The sequence below is a fragment of the Drosophila eugracilis genome, unplaced genomic scaffold (genome assembly GCF_018153835.1).
Source record: "Drosophila eugracilis isolate 14026-0451.02 unplaced genomic scaffold, ASM1815383v1 contig_496, whole genome shotgun sequence".
NCBI classification, from domain to species: domain Eukaryota; kingdom Metazoa; phylum Arthropoda; class Insecta; order Diptera; family Drosophilidae; genus Drosophila; species Drosophila eugracilis.
The window spans coordinates 144,120-164,362 of record NW_024573367.1 but is presented as its reverse complement, the minus strand read 5'-3'; the positions used below and the strand labels follow the sequence as shown (position 1 = coordinate 164,362).

Here is a 20,243-nt window from a genome sequence, read left to right as displayed (position 1 = left end):
TTGTTAGCAAATTGAAAGATTTTAAATACCAAACTTACAAGATTTCCATGATTACGTAAAGGAAAAGTAAATGCTGTCGCCCTTTTCGCTTAAACACTGGCACACGAATCGAACGGCTCTATAAGTGGGAACTAAAGTTAGTAAACTATATATATTTATATATATATATATATATATATATATATACATGTAGAGGTGGAGAGCTAAGTAGGCAGCTTGTCATTAGGGCAAAATCATGATGGGAATGGTAAATAGGGGAATGGAGGAATATCTGGCCACGACAAGGGGCATTCTGGGCACTTTGCATAATAAAGTTGTTTGGTTTGGCTCTTGCTGTTGCACGCTTCCCACGCCCAGTTCCCCTAGTTACAACCCAGCGCCCCCTGCCAGTCCAAATTCCACCGATTTGCCCCCCTAATCAAGTGATTTTTTTATTGCTTGTTTCGCGCTGGAACTGCAATTTCAACTGGGGTTTCAGAGACACGCCCAAGTTATATATATTGGTATCGAAAATGACACAAGATTCCGTTTAATTGAGGGTTCAATGGTTTTTCTTGCTAGCCGACCATGCGGCGTATGCGCAATCCGTGGAATGTATGTGCCCAAGATTACGCATACGCCCCATTGGACGTTGCTGGGGGAAAATTTCCACTTTAAAATGTAACAAAAAACAAAAATGAAACGAAAAAAAAACACAACTCCCTCATAATTGCATCACACTGCAGCCTGATCAATCAACCCGCAACAACAATAAAAAATTCACCCGAAAAAAAAGCTCGGCAATAAAGTCAGAAATACCACATTTTAAATCAATGAATATTTTGTAAACATTTCTCGTTGTTACTGTTGTTGTTGTTGTTGTTGTTGGTGGCCCAGTTACGCGTCGAGCATAACTTTACCCATAATAACAACGACGACGGACTCTCGCTTTCACACCAGACCCGACGGAATACAGAATGAAATATATATAAAACAGACAGGGTCGGAAAAATAGTTGTGGGTCTAGAAGAAGCAAGGAATATAAACCAATAAGCAAGTGTTTTTAAGCAAGTAATTTTAATATAATTTTCTGCCTTACTTCATAATTTGTATATTTCATTTTAATTTTTTATAAAAAAGTATATATTATTTTGGCCACAGGTGTTTATCATAGCTGTTAACTTGGGTTGGTTAATGCCCCGACTACCTCTTGATATTCGTTGCCAATAAACAGAAACAGAAACCAACGAAAGACCAACGATAATACTTCATAAAAAATTGTTTAGAGCTTACGCAAAGCCAGGAAGTGACAGGCACACTTGATACCCTGCAGAAATCAGTGGGATGTAGTTCGAGCTAAAGAAAGTTACATTGGATTAAAGGGATTCCTATACATTGTACAACTTAAGAACTCTTGACTACTTAAACATCTTTAAAAGAAGCCTTTAAAAACAATCATTGAAATTCCTTTTTATATCAAATCTTCGGATGAAAACAGGAAGACTTCTTAACAGATCGGAATTATTAATACACCTCCAATTTAATGGTAATTTAACAGTCAATTAAGGGATAAATACCTTAAAAGCTTATCCCCTAGTTAATGAGTTAGCAAGAAATAGGCAACAAAATGTTCAAATGTAAACCCAAATGCCACAGATAAGTCCGAAATGATAACGGCAATTAAATACTTACAGATATTAGCAATATAATTTAAAAATGTTTTCAATTATTTTCTTATCTAACATCCCAGTATTTATGGGGTATTTCGGCGTTGCATTGCCCCTGATATTGTTGCCTTCTATTTTGTTGTTATTGTCTTGTCTACAAGCCACTTTTATTTTTTTTTTTGTTACTTTAATTATTTACCATAAATTCACAGAGAGCAAGTGGCGTCCAAGAAAATAGGAAAAAAGTAAAGTAAAGTAAGGCAAAGCGAGGCAAATTGTTGCACAACTAAATCGCATTTATTTAAAATTCCAGACCATTGCGAGCGACGTTCAACGAAAGGTATCAACGTGAAACAACAGCACAAAATATTTTGCTTTGGCGGCAAAATAAATATGTATGCAAACTGAAAGATTTTGAGGGGCAGGGAGGGAGGTAGGTTAACCAGCAGCTCATGTCCCAACATTGGTGGAGGGGGGTGGGGGAGTCTTGAGGGGTCCACACGATATCCAGGGTAGTTCGCCCCCACAGTGAAGCCTCGTGGCTGTTTTCATTTTGTGGCCTGTATTTTCCCGTCTCTGATTTTGGTCTGCGATAGCCAAGTGACTTACTTTTGGCCATGTTAAGACCTCGATACGGATTTTCATTTTGTCCCAGCCTCAGGTGAAGTTTTCAAACCTGTAAAATTGTGAAAATAACAAACCAAATATAACAATCTAGTTAATCATATTTTATATGCTGTACTCGTATTTAAACATTATAAATTATTATAAACCATTGCCCCTTCCATTCCTATCAATCATCGACCATCGCCGCCGATTAACCTTCACTTCAATTCCAATTCGATTGGGCAGTTACGCCCCAGCCAAAGTTACAACATATTAATTTTGATCATTTATTTATATAACACACGATGTACGATGGAAAATCTCTTTCTCCGCTCTAAATCCCTGTATGAATTTTGTACATATTTTTGATTAGCATTTCAATTATAATTTTAGGGCTTATTGTCATTCGACTTGGTCTGGTACTTCTATTGTTCTTTGGTCAGCTACTAATTAGAGCACAGCGTTCGTTGACTTATTCTAAAATCAAAAATAATTATTCTAAAAATCATATTAGCCACCCACGAAAACATAATTCTACCAGCAGTTCTCGTTCGAATTGTGCCGCGTTACGAAGTGTTGCGGAAATAAGTTAAAGTTGGCTAAAAACTATACTGTAAATCGAGAACAGGCAAAAGGAATGTCTGGGATATAATTCAACGAAATAACAAGAACAATTAGATAATTTTGAAGCAGAAAAAAGAAACACGAACAGCGGTCAGAAAAAAATGAATTGAGTCCAATTTAATCTATGACACCATCGCCCCAAACTGCTTTCAAATAAACTAATTAAATTTAAGTAAAGCAACAGGCGCAGCAACAACAAAGAATTATTTATTGCCAATAGCCAAAGACAACGACGTTGCCTTTCATTCAAAACACAAAAGCCTACGAGATACAAAAAATGTATAGGAAAGGCAGGTTTTCTGTGCTTTTAATCGAACCGAACTGGGATACTCTTGAATTGGGATTTAAGTTGAAGATTTGTGGCTAAATTAAGTGCTGAGAAAGTAATATATATAATTTATGTATATTTTTTTTTACATGATTTTCTGAATTAGAAGACTGCCTGATAAATTATAGGATATTTTTAAACTACTTTTTCCTTTTGCCTACAAAAATATCCTTTTAATTCCAAATCCCTTTTTAAAAATCTAAATAAATGTGTTTTACATTTTCGTTTTCCTATAAACTAACCAAGAACTAACTTTAAACCTCTTTGACTAGCTATTCTACATTTTTCTTAGCTCTCTTATAGTTTTTTTTTTTGGGAAAATAAAAACCATGATCTTAGTCCGAATAATGGCGAATTTGAAAATTAAGCCACTTTGTAGTACCCTCGTTGCGGTTATGAAAAATGCCTCAAACTGGCTGGCGGCTACACCAAGGCTTGGCCAGGAACGTGGTCGCCTCTATGACGAATCTCTCTGGCGGTGGTGCAGATCGTAGATCGTGGTGATCAGGAGGTCCGAGGGGATCGGGCAGGCAATGGCACTACAGGCACCGTTAGGTTCGGCACCGACCACTGCGCACGCGAACAGTTTTCATTATTTACTGTTTATGATACTCTACGCCCAAAGCGAACTATACAGCAAGAGTATTTTAGCTAAGTGATAAAGTTAGTGAATTAAAAGTGTGGCTTAAGTTTATTTAATAGAAAAAGATGTTATGGAAGGAAGTTCCTAAACTTCTATGATGAGATTTTACTGGAATTTTGATTAGAAATTAAATTTAAAGGAAAAAGCTTCTAAATTAGCACATAATTAAGGGAAAATGTCAAACCTAGAGAGTATTTCCTTGTGGCTGTCTTACCAAGCCTATTTACTTGGCTGGCTTTTTGTCTTAACTTCTTTTTTGATTGCCAAACAACAATTTGGCAGCAGTTGCTGGCTTATTCTACGGAATAAAATAAAAGCGAAATAAAACCAAAATAAAGGCTGAAATTGGAGCGCAGTGGACAGGCGCAAGGCACACGATCCAACGCATTCCTACCGAAGTCCAGTCCAAGTCCAGTTTTTGGGCTTTAGTTTTTATTTTTTTCTTAGCTACAGACTCGGTCTCAGTTTCAGTTTCATTTTCAGTCTTAGTTTTAGTTTCAGTTTCGGCTTCGAATCACGTTCCATTTGATTGTTTCTATTTTTTGGTTTCAGTCTTTTTTTTGTTTTTGTTTTTGTTAGTGCACTTTGCATTGTTTTTTTTTTTTGGGGGTTTGGCAACTGCGCCCAACAACAAAAATGCTTTAAGCTTGGCGCCTGCACTTGTGGGCGCCAGCTATATGTTCATATATATATATGTAACTATATACAAAAATGGAATAGAAAAAGTCTTCAACCTGTCGCGCTTTTTGGTCAATTAGCCACGGCGCGTATGAGTAATGCCCAGAAAAATACAAAAATACAAAAAGTAAAATGTTATTTATGATTCGATTTCTTCAAAGACTTTGTCCTTGATTTCGCTTTTGGCATTTTCGGGGCGTCGAAAGTGACGGGCCACGCTGCCATCGAATTGGATTGTGTTATTAAATTGATGGGCGGACAAGCCTAGGTTCTCTCGGCCATTCAAGTGGCGTAAAAAGCACAGCCATAAAGGCGTAATTGCAAGTACACTTTTGATAGAATGTCTGCTGTGGGGTTTCCCTTATACTTTAGATATTAACCAAAGGATTTGCCAATCTTTCAAAATTGAGTTGAGATTGCTAAAATAATGGGGTTATCTCTTGAAAACTAAATAAAAAGTATAATATAATATAAATATAAATAATAATACATATATCTGACATTTTGTTATTTTTAATTATGCAATCGAATGGTTTAAAAATCACGTATTTACAACTTCAAGTCGCACCTCTTCTCTCTCCCAAACGATGCGCTCAAGTGCATCGGAAAAAAAACGATTTTGGCTTCAGGTTTTTCGTTTGTCTTCACTTTTTTTTGCTTTTGCTGCTTTTTGCAAGCGACGCGTGCTGAAAACTTTACGGCATGTTTTTGTTATTGTTATCTGCTCATTCATGTTAATTAACCGCTCGCAACAACAACAACAGCAGCGGCAAAAACGATTGTGAGCGGTTTGGCCATTTCTCGCCTATTTTTTTTTTTGCTGTTTCCAATTTAACGGCTGAATGAGACTGCTTTAAGCCATTGTAGTCAGGGATTTTAGGAGATCTCATCTGAGAGTATATCGAAAGGGATGTACTTAATAAGAAAAGTGTAATTGAAGTCTATTATATGTTTAATTTTATTATTATTGTTTTATTACAACACAGTATGTTATGCACGAGTATAGATTACATAATCATATCAAAAGACTAAGTTTAAGTTAGTTTTAGGCAAACTTCATTCAATAACTTCCAACCCACGGTACAGGTTGAAAATCATTTATCTACCTCTGATTTAATAACACCCATTTAACCTTTGTGTTTTTGTTACCTCTTGCAGATGGCATCGTTAACCTTGCACTTGATAGTGATAGCTCTGTTGGCGTCGACGGCGGCGTCACAAACGACACCAACAGCCACTACGACAACAGCAGCGACGCGACAGCGCGGCAGAGGCTTTGCCGCCCAGGGCGTGGAGGGGCTAGGACTGGGCGGCAGGGTAACGGGGGGCGTGCCGGTATCGACAACGAGCACAGAGGCGCCAACGTTGAGGGCGCCACGCCAGCGTCGTCCGCCTACGACGCAATCAATTGATTTAACGGTGACGGTGACCCCGATTCGCAGTCGCAGTCGCAGCAGTGGCAGTTTAGCAACACCAACAACAACTACAGCGGCAACAACAAATGGCAGAGTGTTGCAGCGACGACGCAGTAGCACGTCCAGCACAACAACAACAACAACAGAAGCAACTGCCAAAGCTGGAAGATCTTCCAGGGATCGAGGAAGTGTGCGGGGGCCGCGTCAACCGCGTGACACACCGGAACTGGGCGGGGATACCAGTATAAGACGCAGCTGGCAGTCCGCCTCACCGACTGCCTCCCCCTACCAGGCCCACGCGCCCACTTCCAGTTACAGTTTCAGTTCCACTCCCAGCACCACTTCCAGTCGAGGAGCACTGAAAACGTGAGTGATATTTATAGTTTGAATAGGATACTTAGGATAAGTTACTTAGGATGGGATATTTAAGGATTCAAAACTGATTTTTGATGGAAAATCAAGTATACGCTTTTTGACAGAAAATTTTCCCACTTTGTTGCGGGTTTGAGTTATAACTTTGTCAAAATAAGACCCACAGCTAAAAGAATGACTGTTTTATCATACTGAAGATCAATACTAACTTTCCTTATCATTTTTTAGTTGATTTTCGAAAAATTATTTTCGTAATTTTTCGCATTTTTGATAAGGGAAAACATCGTCTTTTTTTTGCTAGAAATGGATATAAATTAACAATTTTAGGTGTGAACGCAGTTTTGTTGTACATTTAATAAGGAATTCAACGAGGTATGCCATTCTAGAGTCGGACTACTATTAGTTATGTGTTGGGCATAATACTCATTTAAGTGTGGAGATCAGGAGAAACCTAATTTCGGATTTTCGATAAGAAGTAACATCGTCTTTTTTGAGAAAAATGGTAGTAATTACAGATTTTTAGGTGTGAATGCAGTTCTGTTGGAAATTTAATTACTAATTCAACGGGGTATGGCACTCCACATTTGGACAATTTCTGGCTTCGTTATGATCAAAATTCTGATTCTTTTGTGTTAAAAATCAGGATAGGGAATTTCTGTGCATTTGTTTTTTCCAGTACTAAGGTGAAAATTCTTGGTTTTATATCCCTTTTCAAATTCCATTTCATTGTCAGACCCCGAATGATCCAACGGCTGGTGGCCGGACACATCCAGAATGCCCAGGGCCACTCCACCTACGAGGTGTCGGCGGTGAGCGCCAACAGCTCCTCATCCACGTATATTCCTTCGACGACGGCTAGGAGTACTAGTACTTCTACGACGACTACGACGCCGTCGACAACGACATCGACGACTACAAAAAAGCCTCCTTCGAGGAGCAAAGCGAGCAGCAGTTACCGACTGGCCAAACCCTCGTCTAGGCCGAGATTAACCAGTACTGTGGCCAACACGCGGTTTAGTAATCCTCCGAGCACCTCGCGATCAACGACTCCACTGCCTCCCCCGAGATCCAATACGCCGAATTCGTATAGACAGGTGGAATCCGACGATGATGAGGCCCTGCTCAACGAACCGGATGACTTTGATAACTGGGACAATGGCATCTTGCGGCTGAGCGCCGGTTCTGGCAAGGAAGCGGAGGCTCCAGCCAAGAAACAGCCAAAGGAAGACCAAAAGAAGACGCTGGCGGATCAGGTGAGGGATGGAAAGTATGGTTTGATCGAGAAGGAGCTCTTTCGACGCGTTCCCAAGCGGCCCGGAGTGCTGAGCTATGCCCGCAATTCGGAGGTTCCGCTAGACAACGAACGGAACTATGGTGGATTGAACGAGGAAGACATCTGGCTGGCCGAGGATCACCTGCTGGTAATCAAGGGCGGAGCACTAAATGAGGAATCGGAAGACAATCAGCATGGTCCTTGGCCGGCCATTGATGACTATGATGCACCAGGAAGACAGATTAAATTACCAGCAAATCCGGCGGTGCCGCCTCCATTTCCTGTGCAGCTCGAACCGCACGGGCCGCTGCAGCTTATCCGAGATAATCAACTCGAGATCCTCCGTCCGGCGTCTGGCAATGCAACGATATCCTCTAAAACCGCCAACTACCAGAGCCACCAAAGCGCCGCCGGTGAAAATAGCGCATCGCATCCTGTTGCCCGGACGGGAGCGACTGCAGCATCTCCGGCAGCTAAGTCCACGGATGCCCGTGATAGCCCGGATGCCCCGGCCTACGTCTATCCGGCGCCCTATGCCCCCTGGTTGCTCTACCCCAACGACACGGTGGCGTCCAAGGGTCTGCTAAGGACTCCACCGCTCTTGGGTCCTTGGTTAATCAACGGATTGAATGGCAATGGTTCATTGGTCGGTGATTCCCAACTTCCCGGTAATGTCAGCGATTTCGATGAGGACGATCCATCGCTGTACTATCCACCGGCATATACGTTTGTTTACAAAAGCAACTACTCGAATCCGGTGCCACCAGGTCCTTTGGTGCCGGGCATAGTCCTTCCCCCGCCACCTGATCACTTCAGCCGGCTGGAGGGTAGTGTCTCGACCAGGAGACCTCAGTCTTCCAGTAGCACCACTACTAGTACGACCAGTACTACAACGACAAGCACAACAACTACCACGTCGAGGCCTCCAGCGCAATTGCCACCCGTGCGGACATCGTACAAACCCAAATACAATGGGATTACCTATCTGCCACCACCGCCCAGGCAGAGTTCACCGAAATATGTGGAGCGTGTGCCCGTTCCGGTGGCCGTGCCCATACCCATTTATCCTGTCAACTATACACCTCGACCCCAGCTGGTCTTTGTGTCTAGTTCCACGGAGGGCAGTCGCCAGGATCAGTCACTGGATCCTCCGCTGTCCAAGTCCAATCCCATTTACTATGAGTATTTCGAGGCCAAGCGGCAGCCGGGATCAATCAAATCCAATGTCATTGATGACTTCCTGGCCACTAAACCGCCCAAGCGGCATCATCATAATAACAATCACCATCAGCGAGAACATCTGCAACACTACAAGGCATCGCCAAGTCCGGCGAACGATGTGGCTCCCGAAGTGGTCAACATCACGCCAAAGCCCAGGACTGCCCAGTTGCAGTTACACGCAGAGTACGAGGCATCCCTGGGTCAGCTGCTAAGGAGCAACCTCATCTCACCTCCGGGAGGATCTAATTCGGGACGATTCCAGGTAGGTTAACTATTCAATCCGCAAATAAAATTTAGCGCTGAAATGTAGGCAATATAATATTCGTTAAGCGCCATCTGTGAGCCAAGTCATTGAGCTTTTGAATTTAAGACGAAAAGCTTAAAACTTCAAGATACATTTTGAGCTCAAAAGTGCTGCACACCTTTAGGTTGTTTTCTTTTTTGGCGGAATTGTTAAAACGGAAATTAGAAGCTTTATATATATGACTTGTTTATAATTTCAGGCCCCCGACTTTGACAAGCAGCCCTTCCTGCCCATGGTGAACTACAGTGCGGATGAGCATGATCAAAACGCTTTCAAGGCCATAGTTTACCAGCCTCCTGGCCAGCGTCAGCGTCACTTGCGGGTGGGCAAACAGCAGCTGCAGCTGGATCCAAATCTGGAGGCTGCTCCACCAGATTCCTATCTGCCGGGGCGTCATTACCGGGTTGGCAAACAGCAGCAGCAGATCTATGAGCCTCAAATATACAGCACGCCAGTTCCTCAGTTTTTGGAAGATCCACAGCAATTGAGGCCGCCATCTCCCGTCCAGTCGAGTCCTCTGCAATTCTGGCAGCGACCCCCACCACAATTCAAGAGAGTGCGACCCAGTAGCAAACAGGGTCATCCCCATTCGCATCCACACTATCCTCCCTACTATGTGCCGGGATATCCGAGTGCTCCGTCGGCGGAACCCCTATATCGCCTGGTGCCCGTGGCCCAGCACAAACACTGGAGGAACAAGCAGCAGCAACCGCAGCAGGTTCAATCGCAGCCCATTCAAGTGCAAGCTCAGAATCAGGGCTATCCCGATCGGAGTGTGAATATTGGTCACAGCCTGGCTGGCGATATACTCGTCAACTACAACACAAACAATCAGTTCAATCCGCAGGCGGAACTGGTGCCTCAGGCTCAGTTGGCGGCACCACCGCCGCCTCCTCCTCTGTCCTATCAGGCCCAAAGTGGCCAGCCCTTGTGGTCCGAAAGGGAACGGGATCGGGACAGGGAGAGATCGGTAAGACAGTCAAGAGAACAACAGAAGTAATACTAAATATATTTACATATATCATAATCTGAGTAATCATGTCGATAATGATGGTTCTATGTCATTGATAAACGTAGTGTCAAAATGTGATCTATAGGGAGGCCAATCCGCTATCGAATCCCAGACGAAATCCTAGACGATACGAAATGGAAAGCCGTGAACTTTTAATAGAAAAATTCTAATGATTCCATATAATATTTCTTCTTCATTTCATACAATTTCATTATTCCCCCCAATGTGTGTAAACTTTGGATCAGCAATAATCCACAACCCTGCTAATGGTCTCATTTTTGCTATTTCAACATTTCTTTAGTTTGTGATTGATATCTTTGTGTTTTCTAGATGAATACTCCTTGTAATCATCATCATAATCAATCGAAAATCAAGCTCAATTCAAGTTTATTTCACATTCTTTGCTACCACTAACAAATAGTTACATACATTATATAGAGCTGGTCATATAAGAGATAAACCCCTATTTGGTCCTGCTGCCAACCTCTCGATGGCGATGCTGCCAACCTCTCGACAATCGATGTATGGTATATATCGCCAATCGCTGACAGAGTTGCAACAAACGCACACTTATACACATTTATACAATATATAAGTACCTATATCCCCAAATCGGATATATATATATATATATTCACAAACCTATGTAAATAATAAACAAGTTTAGGCGCTATAGACACCACATAGTCTTAGGGGCAGTAAAATACATATATACTTTATCGATATCTGTAGGAACGAAGGCTTCTTCGTTTAGCCTTAACTATTCTGTTTTATCCTGCACACACACACACACGTAAACACACTATATGTATTATTTTTTTCTATTTATTATAATCTGTTTTTGAATGTTTTCCAAAATCATTGCAAAACTTTGTATAAAAGCCATAACAACTAAGGTCACTATAAGTTAAAAAATCACGCTATGCAACTAATGAACACTATGCGTTAATTAAATCTTTAGTTCGTATACCATACTTAAATGTATACTTATTTTTTTTTGTTAATTGTAAACGAATAAAATAATTTGTAGACGCAAATTCTTATTATCGAAATAAAGCAAACTGAAAATATAGTGTGTTTTGTGATTAAAATATAAAACATATCAAAGAAAGTTTCGAAAGTTTTTAAGTTTTATGTAATCATTTCGATATAAATAATTCTCGATACCACTTCCGGTACGTGCTATCGATATATACAACAGCTGGCTGGATGTAAACAACGGTATTCGCGCAGGCGCAGGCTTAAAAGAGAGCGGAAGAGCGAGCCGAGAGAGAGTTTTTGGGGTAGGAAGGACGAAAAATCGATGAAGGACTATCAGCAGGAAGCTCTAAGGAGCCGATTGACTTTGGGCCGTAAAATGATTACGGGCTAAAAGCTAAAAAACACGTCGCGCAAGAGCGAGCGAGGGCGAGTAAGAGAGCAAGAGAGAAAGAGACAGGGAACAAGGAGCAACAGCAACAGCAAGCGAAAACTTTCGAAAAAAATCCCTGCTAAAAATATAACAAATATTAAATTAAAAAGGAAACGAAAAAATCTATAAAACAATAATAAAACAAGGAAAACTGCTGGGCCATAATTATAAACAATCCATCGCCCTGTGTGCGTGTGTGTGTGTGTGCCATAACTCCTATAAATTTCAAGCATACAGGAAAAAAAAGAAAACGGAATAGCAGAAAAAGGAAAGGAAAGCCGAGTGAAAAATCGTGGAGTAGCGGGTGGAAAACGCTGGAAAAATGGCATTAAAAAAGGCTAAATGACCCCTAGAAGCTAAATACAAATTCTTTTAGCCATCAAATTGATTCACACACACACACACGCGCACATAGGAGAGCTGGGAAAACACCACCCCATTTTTATTGAAGGAGCAATAGCAGCAACAGAAGCAGAAGGAGTAGTAGGAGCACCACCAGAACCACCAGCAGCATAACCAGAACAACCACCACCCTCCAAGACCCGCCTCTCGACTAGCAGCCGGCACCCACGCCCCTGCACATAGCGTTTAAAAATAGCCACAGCTCTGGAAATCAAATATCCCTGGAGCGCCGTTCGAGAAAATGGTAACGATGAATTCGGAGGCGGACAAAACACAAGCCACCAATGCCAGCAGCACCGCAGCGCCGGCGAAGACGGACTGCAGCAGCAGCAACAGCAGCAGCGATCCGCTGGCGGTGGCTATACCGGAGCCGCACTCTACCGCCGCCGATGGTGGAGGTGCCACTCCATCACCAACGCCGCTGCCTAATGGCAGTTTCCCGGAAATCGAAGGATCATCAACACTGGCCACAGCAGAATCAACAGTAGCAGCTGTAACACCTGCTGGCCCAGCAGCAACTGTGGCTTCCTCGCCAGCAACCACAGCACCCACATCCACAACATCGGGAGTCAAGACAGCTGCCGCCACAACCACGTCCTCCTCCTCCGCCACTTCATCATCAACGGCGGCGGCCGGCAGCAAGCAGAGCGGCAGTAGTGGCGGTCTGCTAACTGTCAGTGGAAATCATCATCACCATCACCACGCCCACTCGCAACAGTCGGCAGGTCAGTTGGCCGCCCAGCCGCCACAACCACCCACTGCCTCTGCATTGGCGGTTCCATCGGCGTCGCATCATCAGCGCGGCGGTAAAAACGAAGATGCACCCAATATATTAGTGTACAAAAAGGTAAAAGTTTCATTTTTGGTTAAAACGAGTAATTAAATTCTTTATAAATAACATAAGTATAATACACTTTATATAAATATTCAAAAAATTAAAAAAAAAATATTAATCCTCTATGATTATCTCGATTCTTTTCACAGATGGAGGCCATTATCGAGAAGATGCAGGCGGAGTCGACGGGCGTGGCCGTGCGCACGGTGAAGGCGTTCATGAGCAAGGTGCCATCGGTGTTCACTGGAGCGGACTTGGTGGCCTGGATTCTGAAGAACTTCGACGTGGAGGACGTGACGGAAGCCCTCCACTTTGCCCACCTGCTCAGCTCACATGGCTACATTTTTCCCATCGACGATCATGCGTTGACCGTTAAGAACGACGGCACCTTCTATAGGTAGGCTTCCATCAAAAACATTTATTTGGATTTTTCTGAAACTTTAAGTTATTCTTGGACAGATTTCAGACACCCTACTTTTGGCCCTCAAATTGCTGGGAACCCGAGAATACGGACTATGCCGTCTACCTTTGCAAACGCACCATGCAGAACAAAACGCGACTCGAATTGGCCGACTACGAGGCCGAGAATCTAGCAAAACTGCAGAAAATGTTCTCCAGGAAGTGGGAGTTTATATTTATGCAGGTAGTTTAATTAGTTAAAGCAATGCTATTAGTAGCACTACAAAGTGTACTTGAAAATTTTTTTTTGTTTTTCCAGGCTGAATCACAGAGCAAGGTGGCCAAGAAGCGGGACAAGCTGGAGCGGAAGGTTCTGGACTCGCAGGAGCGGGCCTTTTGGGATGTCCATCGGCCAATGCCGGGCTGCGTGAACACCACTGAGATTGACATAAAGAAGGCGTATAGAAGGGGTGGATCGAGCCATGGAACCGGATCTGCCGGAGCCTCCTTGGCCAAGAATCCCGTCGAGCAGCTGACCCGAATCATTGCCCTGCGCAAACAGAAGCTCGAGCGGCGCACAATCAAAGTGTCAAAGGCGGCCGAGGCGTATGTTATATATTATTATTATTTACTGATTAAATTATTAATTATTTTTCCCATAGTCTGGTTGCATACTATGATCAGTACAATGAGTTCGATTACTTTATAACCTCGCCGGAGCTACCGAATCCTTGGCAAACGGACAGCACCGAAATGTGGGATACGGAGAAAAATAGGTAAGTTGTTGAAAAAGAAGGAATCTTAATTGATATTTATATTGAAGAATATAATATGTTATTATTATATTGTCTTATCATTTTGCACTATAGCAAAGAAGTTCCTGTGCGGCGCGTGAAGCGCTGGGCATTCAGTTTGAGGGAGTTGCTCAACGATGCCATCGGACGCGAACAGTTCACCAAGTTCTTGGAGAAGGAGTACAGTGGCGAGAATCTCAAGTGAGTGCCAAGAAAATATGTGAGAAATAAGCTTTTATTATTATTTATTTTCGAATTCTTTTAGATTCTGGGAATCGGTGCAGGAGATGAAGGCTTTGCCGCAGTCCGAGATCAAGGAGGCCATCCAGAAGATCTGGCAGGAGTTCCTAGCACCCGACGCCCCCTGCCCAGTGAACGTGGACTCGAAGTCGGTGGAGCTGGCACGCGAGGCGGTCAACTCACCGAGTGGCCCGAATCGATGGTGTTTCGATGTGGCCGCCTCGCATGTTTATCACCTGATGAAGAGCGATTCCTACTCCCGTTATCTGCGATCCGATATGTACAAGGATTACCTGAACTGCTCGCGCAAGAAGATCAAGTCCATACCGAATTTGTTCGGGGTGAAACGTTGAGATACGCTGCGGGGATTCCCCGTCATCGCAGTCGGCTAGGATCCGTAAGTCTCTACAAGATCCTTAGGCAAGGGGAATTACCATATATAGGAGTATATATATGTATATATATATATATACTAGGTACTCTACTCGGTACTCATTTACCTAGTTTGTATGTACTTTAACGTTGTTAATCATTTAATTGTCTGCCACTGTATCGCGTGTTCTCTCGAGATTTTGAAGTGTTTTTATTGCCATTTTTTTTTTTAGATATATTTGAATGTTTGTTGATTGATTATGAGTTACCTCAAAGTGCCCCTTTAGCCCCCCACAAACTTCCATAATAGCATCCATCTCACTCTCTAGCTATCTCACTCTTAATCAGATGAAAGAAAAACACCACTTAAGATGAAAATAAGAAACTGCCAAAGGCTTGTATAAGAACAAAACAAAATCGATCACTGGAGGTTTTGCCCGAATCGTCGGATATTTTAAAACAATTACTTGATGACGTATGAAAGTAGAATTGGTTTTATATCAAATGGGAACTATGTAATTCCCCCACCGAACAGAATCTCTAAAACTTTGCTAGCAATATTTTCAATTTGTTATTCCATTATTTCAGATAGCAAAACATTTCAGAATGTAACAAGTGTTATTAACCTGCTTTTGGGCGCCCTCAATAGTTGTTTTAAGATCTCCAGCGATTATCTGTTGAACCATCCGGAATGTATTTATTTAAATAACTTAAAACGAAAAGTTAAAGACGAAAGACAACACCAACAACCGCCGAGACCTTATTCTCATACTCATAATATACAAGCAAATACGAATTACTAATTATTAACCGAAAAGCAAAACGATCGTAATCGAAAACACCAAGAAAAAAACTAAAGAGAAAAACCACTAGTAAATGTCAAACTGTAACCGAAAAACACCAAAAATACGCAAGTGCAGTAACTCTCCGATCTTAAGAGGTACATATATATTCAAAATAAGAGAATTAGCTTAAAGAAAATAGGAAATCAAGGCGGAAATCTTACGTAAATTTAAAATTATGAAAAAGAAACCCAAACAAGCCAGGCAACTTTTGTCAACATGTGATGACATAGCATTCAGCTTTTCAGCCTGTACAATTTTAAACAGCTTTTGACACAGTCCCTCATTCCTCCAAAACAAACAAAAAAACCATCTGAAAAATATGAAAAATTATATTGTTGACTTAAGTTCCTTTATCACAGTAATAAGGAATATCTTTTCATAATTTCTCCTCCCTCTGGCACACATAAACACACGCACAGTCACCTGCATACCCAGACACACACTCTCACATATCGTTAAGGCGCCAGAAAAGAAAAGCGAAAACTAAGATTTTAATCATAATATTTATTTGCCGCTCACTGTGCGGGTTTTTGTGTGTGAGCTAGAAGGAGAGGGCTAATATGTTTTGTTTCTAGTAAATGTTTAGAATAAATTATGTTAATAATAGACATTAAATTTATAGCAGCTAGTGGAAGTGGGCTGGAGAAGAGAGTGCGAGAGCCAAGTTCCGTTGGGCGGAGGGCATTGAAGTAGGATAGATAGGGTCAAAGGTGTGATAGCTTATAGGAAGTTAGAACAAACAAACAAAAAAAAAAACAAGTGAGCTTTACAAACAAATAAAGGGGCTAAAAAAAAACTAGGGAGACTTGATAGCCCCAACGAACTTGGTTCTCTCAAGGAAAGGAATCTCTCCCAAACATTTTCGGATTGGACAAACGGGGTAAACCTCGAAAATATTACTAATAAACGAGTATGTAGTTGCGGTCAAAAGAAAAGCAGTGCGGGAAAAGTTATTAATAATGCCGAAAAAAAAAACTTTAAGACAAACGTATAATATTAAAACTCTTAAAAGCAATCATCTGTAAGTTCATGGGTCTTAGAAGTTGTCCTAAAGGCATTTTAAAAGTCTTGATTTTTGATTCTGGTACAAAATATATGAAAATGGGTTAAAAATAATTGCTATATTTTAGGTTTCTAGATCAAACGTATTTGATTTTGTTATTGTTTACTGTAAATAGATATCTCTGCAAGAGGATATTTAAACTTTATTGATATTCGATGTTAAATGGCCCAAACTACAATCATTTTGACCGCAACTTTAGTGGGCGCAACTATATATTTATGTGAAACATCAAACTGATCCTGGGATCTTTCGGAATAGCAATTAGACTTAGCTAAACTAAGGAACTTGGAACTTGAAACTTGGAACTATATATACACACACATACACACACACACACACACACATGTAATTTGCACACACACTCATGCACTCATGCTGCCTACTTTTGGGCCTAAAAAAGAAGCAAAGGATACAGAAATCAGAGGCGTATTAAAAGTACTTAAATTAGGATCGCATTGTGTGTGTCTATCTAATTGTAATTGTAATTGTAATTGTAAATGTCTAAAAATTAACAAGCAAATAATAACTATAACTATACAATATGAAGTATACAGAATTCAGAAAAACAAATCCAAAAGTAAAAGTAAAAATTATAAACTACGGTATATAGCATATATATATCTTGATGTGCGTCTGTGTGTTGGTAGTGACAAATTTAAATCGATTTCAAAATAGCCAAATCTTAAGCCTAGAAGAAGAACTGGGAAATCCCCTTTGTCTCACACACATTTCCTTTTTGGCTTTCCACTGTTATCGTTTGCCAGATTATATATATATTTATATATATATAATGCCATATATGCATATAGGAACTGTTGGCTAACTGTTTAACCCCCCTCCCCCTTTTACTGTTCCAACGCCCCCCACCTAAAGACAAAAAAAAACGATTAAATGTAGCGGAAACTATAAAAACTCTAAGAAAAATCGATGGAAACTAAACTAGAAGGTTCGAAGGGGAAGATTTGGAGAAAAACTAATTAAATCAAATAATCAAAAACAAATATTCGATATATGTACGTGTACACAGCAAACAACAGCAAACAACTTTTTAGGTTTAGCCAGCAGCAAAAGTAAATAATAATTACAAAAAAAAAAAACAACATCAACAAAAACAATAATTATTAAATAAACAACTACAACAACAACAACTGCAAGCAAGGAAAATTCAAAAACAAAAAGTGGCCGCGTTTATTGTAAATTGTTCAGCAAGAAAAACAAAAAACAAAAACTGAAGTAAATAAATAAAAGCGCAATTTAAGCAACAAAAAACAAAACTATAAAATAAATGAATTTAATTGTGACACAAAACTAACTAAAACACAAACTTAAAAACAAAACCAATGAGTGTCTTTGCTTTGTGATTTTACTTTCGGGATTTCTTATTAACTTTGTTAATATCTTTATTTATTATTTAAATTTATTTTATTTTACTTTGGAAAACCTTAAATCCCCGTGGCCACATTTGCTGACTTTATATTTTCTCTGGAATTATTTGTAAGTTGCCTAAGATGGGGTAATTTCTCATAAGCTGAAATGAAAATATGTGGTTCGGTTGAGTATGGGGGAAAAACCAATAGACGGAAATCTGAGTTTCCGTTGGGCTGTGCCAAACCCAAATCGGTTGGCGATGACACCACTGCTTACCTTTTGTTTTAATTTCCATTGGTTTAATTTTTTTTTTATTTATTTTTTACCAGCGAGGTCTTGGAGATAAGCCTAAGCAGCAGCTATTTCCCGTCCCGCAAAGTGACAATAAAGTTGTTGCTTGCCCGTTATCAATTTGTCTCCCGGAATATGAATATGAATATGGCCGAGATTTATCCGTTGGACACGACTTATCTAATTTGCTTTGGCAGGGCTGTTGGCTGTTGGCTTTTGGCCAAGCCAAGATACAGATACAGATACAGAATGGTTGCGGAGGTTGGGATGCAGGCTGAGATACAGATACAGATACAGAAACATGGGACGTGACTAGCATTTTGCACAAGCTTTTCCTAGAGGGATGCCACGGGGAAGAAGTGGGGAGACCGATCACGTTTTTGCTATAAAACCTTAAATGGAACTCTGTGCTTCGGTCTCTCTGGATATCTGCGTACCTGGAAAAACGGAGCTGATCTCGGAGTCATTGCACTGGCCATGTGTTCATCGAACTATCTACCTATAATAATAACGGTATCCCCGGCTATATGGTATATCGTAACCATAAGAGTGATGTGTTCATTTGACGGCTCATGCGGGGCATTGATAATCCATTGACCCACATTTATTTTAAATTAATTCCAGCGATCCCACGAGTACGCGTACAATAGAACACAAAACAAAACAATATTTGAATGACGCAACCAGGTTTTATTGTTCAATTTTGAGGGATCAAACAAAAAATTAGCCTGATAAGGGAAAAGGTGAGCTACAGTCAAGATTCTTAGGGCCGAAATTTATAAGTTTTCTGAATGAAAAATGTTTATTTTAGACTTTCAAAGACTACTTTTATTCAAAAAGATTAAGTTAAATATAATTAGTTCTACTCATATGTCTTAAAAGTAACTATAACGATGCGTAGAATGACTTCTTTATCTTAAAGTTCTTTACAGCTCACATTTTTTATCACTCCTTTTTGCGTCTTCAGTATAATCAGAAGTATTTTCATATTACATTTTATGGTCATTAGTGCAGTAGCTCTCTCCGTCTATGTACTTGTAATCTTGTTCTGAATCCCAGTCTATTCCTGAAACTCACCGCTGTGATTGTAAATCCTAGAGCCACGATTAAGGTAAGCCTCATAAACATTTCTGCGAGCTAACTATACTTACTATGTACTATCCAAAAAAAGACACAAATAAATACCGGTAAGTGCGAAAATTTCACCACTTGCCGAGCCAAGAATGTGCGGATAAAGATAAAGGAGCAGGAAGATAAGAGTGCAGAAGACCAAAGACCGCAGACAGAAGAGGTGTCTTCTCTTATCATTGTTTTTGTGTGTGCGTGTGCAGATCGTAAAGCTGGGACAACAACAACAAGCGTTGGCCCATCGTCGCCTCAATGTGTCACATTGGCAATCAGATAACGGCATCGCTTATCATCAGGCTACCGAGAAGGAGAGAGAGAAGTTTTAGAAGAAAGAGATGGAATCTGATGTATTGCGAAGACTGCCTCCTTCGGCTCACGTCACGATTCACTCATCGTATCTGGCCTAGAGTGAGCGAGAGGAAAAGAGAGCTAAGCTAGTTCTACAGATATCCCCAATAGAGATGTTTACTCAGTCACTGTGATCACTTGTGTGATTAACTGTTTAAATTACGAGCTCAACGAGGTATGACATTCTATATTCCGATCATTCTTGGCATTGTTGTGATAAAAATACTGATTTTCGAAAGAAAATCAAGTATACGCCTTACCGGGTTTTAATTATAACTTCGTCAAAATGAGACCCACAGCTAAAAGGATGACAGTCTTTCCATGCAAAAGACCAAAACTAACTTTCCCTATCATTATTTGATTGATTTTCGAAAAATCATTTTTTTTCAAAATTTCTCATTTTTGATACGGGGTAATTTTTCAAAAAAATGGACTTAAATTGATATTTTTAGGTGTGAATACAGTTTTGTTGTAAATGTAATAACGAATTCAACGAGCTATGTCATTCCACATTCGGATCACTACTAGCTTAGTTATGGGCATAATACTGTCACTTAAAGGAGGAAATAAGGAGAAACCAAATTTCGCATTTTCTATAAGGGGTAACCATCGTATATTTTTGCGA

At 40.7% G+C, this 20,243-nt stretch overlaps 2 protein-coding genes across 5 annotated transcripts in view; both read left to right on the top strand.

Annotated features, from left to right (window-relative positions):
• LOC108103467 overlaps positions 1–11,194 on the top strand; it is a 35,568-nt gene extending 24,374 nt beyond the window's left edge. For all 4 annotated transcript variants that reach the window (XM_017208962.1, XM_017208963.2, XM_017208964.2 and 1 more), the window contains 3 exons: positions 5,684–6,306; positions 7,046–9,068; positions 9,310–11,194. In XM_017208962.1, the coding sequence (XP_017064451.1) occupies positions 5,684–6,306; positions 7,046–9,068; positions 9,310–10,110 (3,447 nt within the window). In that variant the 3' untranslated portion in view covers positions 10,111–11,194. The remainder of the gene's footprint in view (positions 1–5,683; positions 6,307–7,045; positions 9,069–9,309) is intronic.
• Positions 11,195–11,303: 109 nt separating this feature from the next.
• On the top strand, positions 11,304–20,014 carry LOC108103470 (regulator of G-protein signaling 7). Its single transcript, XM_017208969.2, has 7 exons — positions 11,304–12,782; positions 12,920–13,167; positions 13,230–13,413; positions 13,489–13,775; positions 13,832–13,945; positions 14,039–14,164; positions 14,229–20,014. Exons 1-7 carry the CDS (start codon positions 12,177–12,179, stop codon positions 14,554–14,556), a joined length of 1,893 nt encoding a protein of 630 aa, XP_017064458.1. The 5' UTR covers positions 11,304–12,176; the 3' UTR covers positions 14,557–20,014.
• The last annotated feature ends 229 nt before the right edge of the window (positions 20,015–20,243 follow it).